Source organism: Dendroctonus ponderosae, unplaced genomic scaffold (genome assembly GCF_020466585.1).
Source record: "Dendroctonus ponderosae isolate FM_Combo_2020 unplaced genomic scaffold, Dpon_F_20191213v2 Dpon_F_20191213_1, whole genome shotgun sequence".
NCBI classification, from domain to species: domain Eukaryota; kingdom Metazoa; phylum Arthropoda; class Insecta; order Coleoptera; family Curculionidae; genus Dendroctonus; species Dendroctonus ponderosae.
The window spans coordinates 47,407,187-47,418,876 of record NW_026017110.1 but is presented as its reverse complement, the minus strand read 5'-3'; the positions used below and the strand labels follow the sequence as shown (position 1 = coordinate 47,418,876).

General features: G+C 38.9%; 2 protein-coding genes and 1 non-coding gene across 5 annotated transcripts in view; 2 read left to right on the top strand and 1 right to left on the bottom strand.

Annotated features, from left to right (window-relative positions):
• The window catches only part of LOC109534225, a 15,072-nt gene extending 12,629 nt beyond the window's left edge, over positions 1-2,443 (top strand). The window contains exons 6-7 of the mRNA XM_048660466.1: positions 1,970-2,104; positions 2,167-2,443. Coding sequence (XP_048516423.1) covers positions 1,970-2,104; positions 2,167-2,420 — 389 coding nt within the window. The 3' untranslated portion in view covers positions 2,421-2,443. The remainder of the gene's footprint in view (positions 1-1,969; positions 2,105-2,166) is intronic.
• Positions 1,676-1,747, bottom strand: Trnaw-cca. Its single transcript has one exon. It is a non-coding gene; the product is annotated as a tRNA-Trp (tRNA).
• A 20-nt stretch (positions 2,444-2,463) lies between the features above and the next one.
• Positions 2,464-10,524, top strand: LOC109533742. 3 transcript variants are annotated; one of them, XM_048660469.1, is made up of 9 exons: positions 2,464-2,933; positions 3,309-3,551; positions 3,655-3,801; positions 5,468-5,629; positions 5,688-5,873; positions 6,717-6,863; positions 8,253-8,467; positions 8,638-8,689; positions 9,113-9,195. In XM_048660469.1, exons 2-8 carry the CDS (start codon positions 3,371-3,373, stop codon positions 8,686-8,688), a joined length of 1,089 nt encoding a protein of 362 aa, XP_048516426.1. In that variant the 5' UTR covers positions 2,464-2,933; positions 3,309-3,370; the 3' UTR covers position 8,689; positions 9,113-9,195. The 3 variants fall into 3 exon arrangements, with proteins under 3 accessions (XP_048516426.1, XP_048516425.1, XP_048516427.1); XM_048660468.1 differs by lacking the exon at positions 8,638-8,689 and having other exon boundaries at positions 2,465-2,933; positions 9,113-10,524; XM_048660470.1 differs by lacking the exons at positions 6,717-6,863; positions 8,638-8,689 and having other exon boundaries at positions 2,466-2,933; positions 9,113-10,524.
• The last annotated feature ends 1,166 nt before the right edge of the window (positions 10,525-11,690 follow it).

The window sequence follows — 11,690 nt, the reverse complement described above, 5'->3', positions numbered from 1 at the left end:
CTTTGTCTTACAAGACCAACCAGACAATCCCGCTTCCGTTTCCCTACATTAACGCTACTCGAACACTTACAAACGCAACGGACTAGTGGACAATAAAATAATTTCTTCTTGCCACTGAAATCTTATTTATTTAATAACATTGTTAACCTAGAATGGGAGAATTTTCATATTTGTTTTTTATTTAGATTGGGACTGTATGTATTAAGCAAGGGCAGAAATACCGATAGGTCAATAGCCTTTTTTAGAAATAAAGATGTTTACTGCTACTATTGTTAACCTAGAATAGGAGAATTTTCATATTGGTTTTTTATCTAGATTAAGACTGCATGTATTAAACAAGGGCAGAAAGACCGATAGGTCGATAGCCTTTTTTAGAAATAAAGATGTTTACTACTACTACTAACAGTATGCTTCAATATTCATTTTGACAACTACGTTAAAGTTGGCAACAACTTTATTCTAATTAAGACAGTTGCTCATTTAAAGTGTTTATTATAAAAATAAAATCATACCAATAACAATTAAAATTTAACTCTAGAAACTTTAATTTTTATTGTAAAACATTTTCAAAAAGTCTACCATTTTTAAGAATGCAAAAATTGCAACGCTTCAAAACTGAATGAGTTGCTTTTCTGGATGGCCGACCATCAATATTTTCAAATGCTCTAACAACAGCTTCTTTAAGTACATTTAAATTGGAATATTGGGTTTTGTAAACTGTGTTTTTTACGGCTCCCCACAAAAATAAATCCAAGAGTGAAAGATCCGGTGATCGAAGTGGCCATAAAATAGAGCCGTTTCGTCCAATCCAACACCCAGGAAATATTACGGCCAGATGATTCCGTGCTTGGAAAAAATTATGCGAAGGAGCGCCATCATCTTGAACCCATTTCACATTACGCCATGTTTCTAAGTGTAAGTCGTCCAAAATAAAATCCAGGTTATTCCGAAGGAATTGAAGATACCGATTCGCATTTAAGGTGCCTTCAAAAATAAGTGGTCCAATGATTTTTGAACCTACCATTCCGCTCCAAATATTAAACCCAAATTTAATTTGTGGTCTACTTTGCTCAACGTGGTGGGGATTTGTTTGATTCCAAAGATGTTCATTGTGTCGATTAAACATAGCACAATTTGTAAATCGAGTTTCATCGGTCCACAATATTTTATAAGGAAATTTGATATCTTGTTGGCATTTGTTTTGGAACCATGTACAAAAATTCACCCGCAGCTCTTCATCTCCTGTATGAAAAGTTTGGGATACTGATAATTTATAAATCCAGATGAAATTTGTGGTTTTTTACAGCTCATCACGGTGTTTTGGGAAGTCCCGGATTCTGCTGCTCTCTGGTTGAAATCTATGCATTATGGCTAACAATGGCCAATACATTATCTTCCGCAGCTTCATTTATTACTGTATCTTCATTTCTTGACTTTTCTTGGCTGCGTAAAACTTCTGAAAGGTTTGCAAGGTTCGATCGTTCGACATTTATCCCTTAAAATATACAGTGGTCTTCATAAGTGGTCATATAACTGTACATTGATTCTTCTGAGAAAGTCAAATTGTCGTGAATATTTACGCAATATTGGAAACTTTCTCAAAGAATTGTCACAAAACGAAACGAATTTTTTTTCATCAAGCTGAAAAATTAAGACAAATTTTCAAAAAGAAACTTGACCCCGACGTGATTTGAACACGCAACCTTCTGATCTGGAGTCAGACGCGCTACCGTTGCGCCACGGAGCCTCACAACAAGTTCCTGTTTTAAACTCGGATATCAACTCAATATATATGAATAAAAAACAGCCTTAAAGAAAGTGTTACTAATCGGACCCATTTTCTCCAACGTAAATAAATAGCAAAATTTTCAGCAAATTTCTTGATCCAACATACAAAACAAATTAATACAATTTAATCTGCACTAGATGAGGAATGCGCCGCTTAAAACAGCCAGTTCATTTTTTATAGATCCTCCAATATTTGAGAATCCCACCTATTTAGCGGCAATTTCCAGAGAACCTAATTTGAACCGACTGGGGGTTGGCTTGGATGCACCGGAGTTGAATTTGTCCTATCCAAAGCAGGCAAACCATTTGAAATCAGGCAAGATTATTTAGAATGTTCATCGATTTTATAAAAACCTTTTTTTAACTCGTCCTTTCTAGATGTTCTACACTATTTATACGACCATCCACCGTCGACAGGCAGCTACAGGGCGTCCTCAGAGGTGGACACTCTGTCTCAGTACAATTTCAGCCAGAAGTATCTGCCGGTATCCATTTCAGAGCCCGTCTATGACGAAATACCCTCCAAAGTGGATGAGGTAGAGCCAAGAAATGGAGAACCAAAAAATGATTCCGACAGAACCGCTGATTCGCACTGTTTGTATATGAATACTTGTGCCAGAACCAAGTTTTGAGATCAGTAAATTGATAGATTGGAGGTTCCTATTGTTTTCTTTTTAAACCTCGAGGTGAGCGGGAAAACAACTTTGTAGACTACAAGAAAACCCCCTAACGGTGGCAACATCGTGTCGAAAACTTCGTTGTCTTAAGAACAAAAGCTCTACTCTGCAGACTCACTGTTGAAAAATTGACCTAATACTTTGAATAGTAATTTATGTAATATTCTAGTCAAGCTGCCACATGTTTTCGGTCCCTATTGGGTGGCAATAGTGCAAAATCATCCCCTTCGTGAAGCGCGCGACGCTACGCGAGCTGAACGTCGCGACGGCTAGTTCTCGTACTTTCGTGTCCAATTTCACGTCAATAAACAAATTATCATAAACATTTTTAACTCTCGTAAGTACCAATCTTTAGTGCAAATCAACACTGTTGAGTGGCACGCAAAACTCAACGACTCGCCAACCAAGTGCACGATTTCATTTTAATTCCTTCTTCAACCAGGTATTATTGATCGTCGAATTTTCAAGGTAACAAATTTCCTCTAGTTAAGAACGATTCTGTTGGATCAAGTGAACACGTACACACACCAATTCACTTATGGCTAAAACCGAAAATGTTCGCCAATTTTTGAGGGTAACATTAGTAAACACCGTGGATTGGAATACTTATAGAGGATTACTTTGCTCTAATTTCTACTTCTGTTGGGCCTCTTTAGCCGTATTACTGCCAATTAAGTACTAGGACTAGTCTCTTTAATTTCCCGAAACTTTCATACTATCGAATGTTCAGACAAACAGACTAGAATGTTTTCGATTATTTCCGCAACTAAAAAACTTATTTGTGTAGAGCCCTGGATTTTCTAGTTTTATTACTAGTTTAGGGTTGTTTCGCATTGATTATAGTCACGGAGTACCATGTTATCGAATGCCACCTCGTATCCAGAGGCAAACGGAAACCTCAGGAGATGAGACACCTCGCATTAGCCCTGTATATGTTGTTGCTTTTGTACTTACCAGTCGTGCCGCTTTCGAGCGCCCAACGATTGCCTCCTCCGAAGAGCTACCACTCTGAAGACGAAGACGACGACCAACCATTGGTGCCTGAAGATGATAACGAAGAATTTGTTCAAATCAATGTTACTAATGGTCAGTGATTAATCTAATTATTTAATAAACGTTTTTTGGAAGGAAAACTGATCGGTTTTTCTGGCAAAAGTTGAGCGCTTTAAGGGTATTTTATGTCTTGCAGAAAAAGGACTGTTTGTGGGAGCCCCATGCGAGTTTACTTGCAGTTCCAGGCTACAGCACGTCTACTGCAATCCGGTTACCAACAAGTGCGATTGCGAGAAAAAATACCCGGTCAAACTCAACAATGCCTATTACGGTTGCAGTAAACGTAAGTATGTGGGAAGTCTAAATTCGAGTGTAAATTTCATTTCTTTCTAAGCCAAAACCTCTAAATGAGCCTGGAATTAGCAGCGGCAGGGCGACCTTGTAAATTTTCATTTACAAGCGACATTTTCAGATCAGAACTTACGAATAAAATTTCAACTCAGTCGATTAATGCCGAATTTCAAGTTGAAATCCTTCTAATTCTGCAACCAAATTTAAAACTTTAATAAAAAATTTTGAACATTTAACAGCTCATTGAAGGGCTTGAAAATTGGTTGAAACTTTCGGGGCTTGCGCTTGGAGTATTGGGTTAAAACAAAGAATCCCCATTTACTTGTGGTAAAAAATGTCAAATTTTCTGCTCAAAATATAATTTCGATTACGAAATTTTGGCTTTATTTAACACTAAGCATTTACTTTAAAGTTCGGAAGTATCAGTTATGAGATGAGCTTCGTGTTAGGCCACCAAGATTTAGTTGATTTTTTATTTTTTGTTCATAGTTTTTAAGCGCTTGGTAGAAAGTCCGGTTCATTGACTTTCTGATGGCTTTGAGTTTTCACAAGTTGAAATAAAGCTGAGCTTGAGCTGCAACTGGACATCAATGTCCAAACCTCAAATAACAGTGGACATTTTGAATTAAATTTTAGTAGAAATTGTGATCTTACGGTTTGAGGACTAAATTTCGAAGTTTTCGATAGAATTCCAGCGCTAAATGACGTTTCCAAGTTTGCACAAAAGAACAATTTCTAGCTGTTTTTTTATCGGAATTTGTTGTGCGAATGTGCTTTCCAGAGTTCAACTGTTCGGTGAAGATGTCGAGGACAATATCCATGTGAATCGCTAAAATTGCATTCGAAAGCCGATTTTGTCCAAGAAGTCGCATAATTACACTAAAACCGCCGATTTAACAATTTAAAGGAATAAACTCACAGTTAACAATCAAAGTTGCCTGTTCAAAACTTCACCGGCCTTCGATTTTTCAGTTAAAATGTTGGCTTTAAAGTTACTCTAACAACAATCCAAGTCAGAGCGAATTTTCAGTTTTAAGTCGTAACTGGGACTTAATTTGATGTGCGTGGCTAGAAATTCAAACTAAAAAATACATATCAAGTCGAAGACAAAACATTTATTTGGTCGTAAGGTTCAAAAGTTTTAGTTAAAAACGATGAGAGTTTGTGTTTAACTCAAAACCTTTTCCAGTCTCTTTAACACAGATATTCTGAAACATAAATACCTACATTTTAATTTCAACTTTGGGCTTACAACAGTTTAAAAGGAGAAAATAACAATTCCTGCCTGTTGGCGCAGGCCTTTCAGCTGGATGTGAATTTTCAACGTGTGGAAGGACCCTGTTTTTCAAAGTTGTAAATTTTAGTCGAAAGTCCGAATTATGAAGAGGAAAACTGGATTTGAATGTTCAAAATGGCATTTGAAAGTAGGAATTTCCAACTTTCGATTTTATAAGAAAGTGAAAATTTTAACGATTTTCGGTAGTTTTCTTTCCTTCGAAAGGCAATTTGAATTTCATGTCGAACGAAATGGTCATTTGCAATCGGAAATTAAGGCCCTAGTTAGGACCTAAACTGACAGGGTCAAACCCTTGCTTTAGCTGAGTATCAAGACTCATGCTAGTCAACTTTCACGTAAATCACTGATGTTTAATTTGCAGCGAAGAAATTGGGAGAACAATGTTACTATCACGAAACGTGCGTGTACACTGACCAACACGCATCATGCATTCAAATCCACCACAACGCCATTTGCCTGTGCCAAAATGGTTACCACTCAGTATCAATTCAGAAACCATCGCAGAAAGTCTTCTGCGCAGAAGGCAAGTTGTGCTGCGCACGAAAATAATCATTAACCTGACTATGCTTCATTTTCTCCAGACGTGCAGGTAATAACGAAAGACTTTTCAACATTTGCGGGAGTTTTATCGGGAATTGCCATTCTGTCGGGGCTCCTCTGCTTTGTGCTACATTTGTTCAACCAGAATCTTTACGGCTCTGGCCATCATCGACATCGATTTGGCAACGCTAATCTGGCCCCGCCAATCATGTATGCCAGCGATCCAGGTAAGCATTTACATTAATCCAATCTGTTATTTACATATCAAGTGCATTTTGGACAGTATGGTTGTTAAATGTGGTCTTTTTTTTCGATATGCCAATAACTGTTTCCGCGGAAAGTAATCAGAGTTCCCAGTGAGCACCGTAAACGTGATAATCATGTGACAGAGACGTCGGATGTAAATACGTCAACGTCACCAACGTTGTCGCGTTATTGTCACAGTCAAATTACGTCCAAAACCGACGTGAATGAACGTCACGAAATATTCGAAGTGTCATCGATTTGTTTTGTATTAAACCGTAAATTATTTGCATCAGTTTCATCCCGCTCGAAGGACCAAAAACGCTAACGAACTGTTAATATTGCAAGGGAATTGATCAAAATGTTCCAGAGCAGTTTCTGAACTTTTTTTCCTATTCTAAAGAAGCTCCCAAACCAAAAACGTTGATAACATGTGGAAATGAACGAACAGACCCGTTGCCCTCACATTAAAACTATGAAATTTGCTATGCTTTGTCGTGCTCTTAAAGGTAGTTGAACATTGACATTGATGTGCATGGAAACTGTACCTGCCTCACAAAAAGGAAAAGTGAAACATCCCTTTATGGCAAACTGTTGTTATGTATCTGGCATTCTCATTTTGGTTCATCTTCATGTTTAGTTCATGCCCCAACCCACATAGTACATAGAACCGCTCCTAACCGTAAGTGCATTTTGCATTCTCTCAATGTCTTGGAAGAAATTCAACCATCCAGGCGCTTGATCCCGGTTTTAAACTTTAACTTAACCGGCCCCGGTCCTGACCCCGACTAGTTACCATTACCCCACCGTCCGTTGCTCTTTTCCAGGATCTCTACCTCTGCCTATCCTGGCGCGCGCCGGCGCTACTTCGCAGGCATCCACGCGGCGCACGGGCAGCTCAACTACGCGCCGCGCCAGCAGCGTGGCAACGTTGCACGGCTACGGCGCAGCCACCGTGCCGCAATCCCGTACAGGTGCGGCTCGAGCCGCCGCCATCTTGCTCTTGTCGTACTGCGACTACGTGGCGAGCGGCTGTGACGAGTCCAATCTCGGTACTGACAGCTCGCCCAACTGTGCTGTGTTGTCCCATTGTGCCAAATGTATAAAATCCATTAAGGGGCTCAGGGTTGTTGCCGCATTTGAACAGATGGGGCAGCGATTAAAAACCGAACTGAATGCATATTACTAGGTTACACTGAATTTTACAACTGGAAACTTCCATTGGAATAACGGATGATTCAAACTTGGCCACATACAATTGATTTTTACATATTATTTCGCACGCCCGGAAAATCTTGAGCTAATTGTCCTAGGACTAGCTTTCGAAGAAGCAAAATAAATAAAATATTGCAGACGTTTAAACTCGCGAACATTTTTAAATTCGGTCGAAAAAGCACACCGGCTACCATGCATACAGGCAGATACTATGTACTATTTAACCAACATGTCAGCATTAAAGCGTTTTTGTGGTTAGTTTTTAAATTGCGCCATTCAAAACTTTGTAGATGCTGGCCCATCTGTTTGGGCAAAACTTTTGTACGTTTGTCTACAATGCAGGTTTGCTTCGCTGACCGGTACAGAGTAGGTCAGTTTATACTAACAAGGACTATGGAATTTGGTAGAACCGCTTATTTTAAGTTAAGGCAATTTCCCAAGTTGATCGTGGATTAAATGTGTACAAATGGGGGTCTTATGTGAGTCACTTATGTTTATCTAAAAGCCCAAGAGTTGCTTCCGACAAATTACAAAATTAACTAAAAATAAAGTGCTCTATCAAACGACCAAATCGCTGCTATTCTAAACTGACTCACTCTGTACGAGACGCAGGAGAAGCAAATCTACATCTGTGCGCATGGGGGCTCTTATATCTGTTGAAGCGGATAAGCATAGCTCGATGTCAGTTCACCATGTCTTCTCTATGTTGTGACCAATTCATTAGAGCCATCCAAACACTAGCTTAAAATCTACTTAATCACTCAAGTTCATTGAAGGTAATATACAGGGTGACCGAATTGAGTTGCATCAATTCGTTGAATAAACACCCAGTATTTTAGCTTAAATTAACCGAAAAATGTGGAAGTTTTCTTCCGAAAAACCAGAGAAAACATTTGAGTTAAGCAGAGCAAGATGGCAGTGGTGTAAAATTGTTTAGAAAATGCACTTTTCGAAACGCTTGATTCAGATTTCCAATAAAGAGCTCGCACCAATTGTGCATGGTCGCTCCAATCAGCTTCGATGTTTCCAATTAAATTTTCATCTCACACTCATCTTTAAATCATCACCTTGCACGTAGATCGTCCGCATGTTGCCTGCCACATTAAAGCCACTAAGCGATGGTATTCTAACCTAACATTATCCGCAAGGTTCAAGGAGGCCGAGCATCGCGTCCATACACAGCACTAGTTCCATGCGCAGCTACAGTGCCAGGCGCTATGAGCGCGAGCGAGAGCAGAAAGAAGAGCGCGAGATGCAACGACGTTTATCCAAGATGAACTCGATGTCGATTGGGCGAATGCCCCCCACTCCTAGTCCCCACTCTACTGACGACCTTCTACCAACGTTAGAGGAGGACAAACAGGTAAATCCGAGTAGAGAGCGACAAATAGGAACCTGGTAATCTATTTTGGTCTAAGAGGTTCTCTTCTACACACTGTTCTCTTCTACATATGTACTTGGTAGGCGCCCAAAAATACTACTTAGTGTAGCTGGTTCCAACACAACAACACGTCTCTGTATTTTCTTTTACAGACAGAAGCCACTTCCCTGTGTGGTCACATCAACACTTCCTACGCTTTATAAGGTTCCGTTCCAACTAGTTCTTTCTTCTAGCTTTTTCGCTTCTCTATATATTTAATAGTTTGGGTTCTGGTAGCTGTTGGTTTGAAATTTCTAGGGCCAGAGGCGGCTCCAGATGAGAATTTTCCCTTTCAGTGTAAAACTCTTTGAAATAACATCACGAGCCGCTTCTGCTTCAAGTGCACGCGACCAAAATACTCAACAAAAAACATTCACAAAACATCTGAAAAACACACTATTCAACCCAGAGGTGAGTAGCTGAATGGTTTTTCTGCTAAAAAAAATCGAATTAGTGCTGCTTTCACCATTTCCGCTTAACGTTCACACATTTACCGACAAAGGGTTTGACTCAGCACCGTCTCAGCACTCATTTTCTGCATTCCGTCGGCTTTGTATCACCGGCAAATAACAAGTGTCTCTTTTCTAGATTCCTCCCTTAGCTACCAAGGAAGACTCGACGACAAGCTTTCAAGAGGACATTTTGCCATCAACTTCTAAACAATATCCATAGCAAAGCTCGTTTTTCATTCGACAAGAAAGGGTACCTACATTAGTTTTATCTAGGTTCTAAGGTAACTATCAGGTGCAGTAGCTGGCAAAAGCATGGCAACAACTTTGAGTTATGAAGCGTTGACGCTCTATAGGGTTCAGATCGGGACCTTGTCATGGCCGAGGGAGCTTTAGATGAGAGTTTTCGATGAATTGGTTGCAATATAATCCGGGTAAACTTCTTTTTCTCTCTGTTAAAACTCTGTTCCTTCAGCGGTTGCTGTACTTTTGTTAGTGAAACTCGTAAGTAATGTAGGATTTCCAAAATTCTAAAAATTACGTTTAACCAACTCAAGCTTACAACAAGGTATACCTACAACAAACTGCACTAGAGATAACTGAAAATCTACAGTCAATGTATTTTTATCGGGGTTCGGCCGTTAGAAGGGCGCAGCTAATGAAAGGCACATACCGCTTGGTAGCAACGGTGTATAGTCGTTCTTTTATGACCTTATGATTGGTGAAATATCAGCGTTCAGTTGGGACACAGTTGGTTCACTTTTTTCGACAACTTCTACTGTCGCCAGGTCCAGATTTTCCATGTTTTTAAACCTCAATATACTCAATTTTAATAACCCTGGCCTGTACACAACAAGTTCTAACGGCTAGAAGTCCCTAAGGGTTGCATGGGCTCTTAAGCCGATTTCTCCCAAACAAACTCTACTGACCGCACTTTCCAGATCATGTAAATTAGGTGTGTTTCCTACAAATCTGTAAATGGGACTACAGGACACAAAGGGACTTATTACAATTAATGGATAGGGATTTTTATACGCGTATATGTGTGTGTTTGCCTAAAAGTGATGCCTAAACGTGTTAGCCAGTAGATAAGATAACTGAAATGAGGGCGTCTTCCTTTGGAAGTATAGAAATTGCCTTTAAATAGTTTAAATTGAAGGAAGACGCCTCGGATTTCGTATACACAAAGAGGCCCCAATCGGGTGGGAAAGGGTCGATATCATGTAACTGCAATTTTATTTTGAGGTTTAAAGGACAAAAATTTCTGCGTTCTAGAAACCCAATCTACTCTACAGAGCTAAATAAATTTAGAACATTTTCAAAATAGGTTCCTTGATGTAGACCCTTATCATCTTCACCAAGGCTTCCGATGGGATAAGATAACCTAATTATCAGTGGTAACATTTTATAATTTATTATATTTGTTGATATAAATGTTGAAATTATATAGGTGAAAGGGTCTGCTAACTATTCGTTTATTACGACAAACTATAACAACGCCCTTAAATAATGATAATAATAATATTATTAAAAATAAATGATCATAGTGAAGCGTTGTTTCCCATTGATTTCTAGTCTAATGAAGTTGCAAGAGCATAGTAAGTAGTTGAGGAATTATATGCAGTAGGGCCAAGAATGTGAAAAAACAAATATTAAATTAGACAACAGCGCCACTTTGGTACTTGGTTCAGGAGATTCACCTCCTTAGACTAAGCGAAACAAAAATATCCCAAACACGCTATGTAACTGATGTACTGATGATGAGTAGACCTAAGATTCTCTACTTTCTTTAATGTTCCAGTTCTCTTGGTCGTTTCGTATCGTCCCTATCTGGTCTCAAATGATCCCAGCAGTTCAAAAATTTATCAGTTCTCACGTGCGACTGCTCTCACTTGGAATTAGGAACTTCACGTTATCCAAGCAGTGTAAATATCTTCAAAACATCAAAGAAACTTGTTTTTTTCTGTGTTTTTCATGTATTCTCTATTTCTAAGTGACCTCCAAGCATTTTCGAGTACCAAATGCCCTATTCATCTGTGATCACACCCTTTCAAAGTGAGGACCTTCCAACATCCGAACTGCGTTTAGAGATCGTTTCCTCATAGCATTGATTGAAAGAGTATATATACAGGGTGATTCAAAATTGGCGTCATTCCTTTTAAGGGGTGATAGAGGCTCCCTTGGGAAGTACGAGAAAAATATTGAAAAATTTTTTTCGAAAATTTCTAGAAGATATTAACAGTTGAAGATCGAATTTCAACTTTGTTATTAAGCATTATTTTGAAATTGTTCCATGTTTAATTGGTAGCATATTAGAATACTTAAGCATTCAAAAAAAAAAATTACGATCTTTGCTTCAAATTACGAAAATTTTTAATATCAAAAAAGTTCTATTTTAAAATTTTTTCATGAAAAGGCACAGCGGCAATGATGTTTTTTGTCATTAACAGATAGTTACAGGTGGATAGCCCTTGTCAATAATAACAATAATTTGTCAAACTGTGACTTACTTTGAATTTACTTTCACGAATTCGCGGATATGCGATTAGTTCAGGGGAAATGCTACAGCAACATAGCAGAAGCTGAAAGAACTCACGCCAACAAAGGGCAAGGACAGTGGTTCCAGGAAGATAGTGGACGACAATCGATGTTCGGGTTCCAAGCACAGAGGAACAAGTATTGGACATAATCGAATCAGGGCCTTCCAGGGGCACTCA

Excerpts from the sequence above, each read along its gene's own strand:
- LOC109533742 (XM_048660468.1), top strand. The coding sequence starts at position 3,371 with ATGAGACACCTCGCATTAGCCCTGTATATGTTGTTGCTTTTGTACTTA. Across the intron at positions 5,630-5,687 it reads GAAAGTCTTCTGCGCAGAAG|ACGTGCAGGTAATAACGAAA; the intron begins GCAAGTTGTGCT and ends CATTTTCTCCAG. Across the intron at positions 5,874-6,716 it reads CATGTATGCCAGCGATCCAG|GATCTCTACCTCTGCCTATC; the intron begins GTAAGCATTTAC and ends GCTCTTTTCCAG.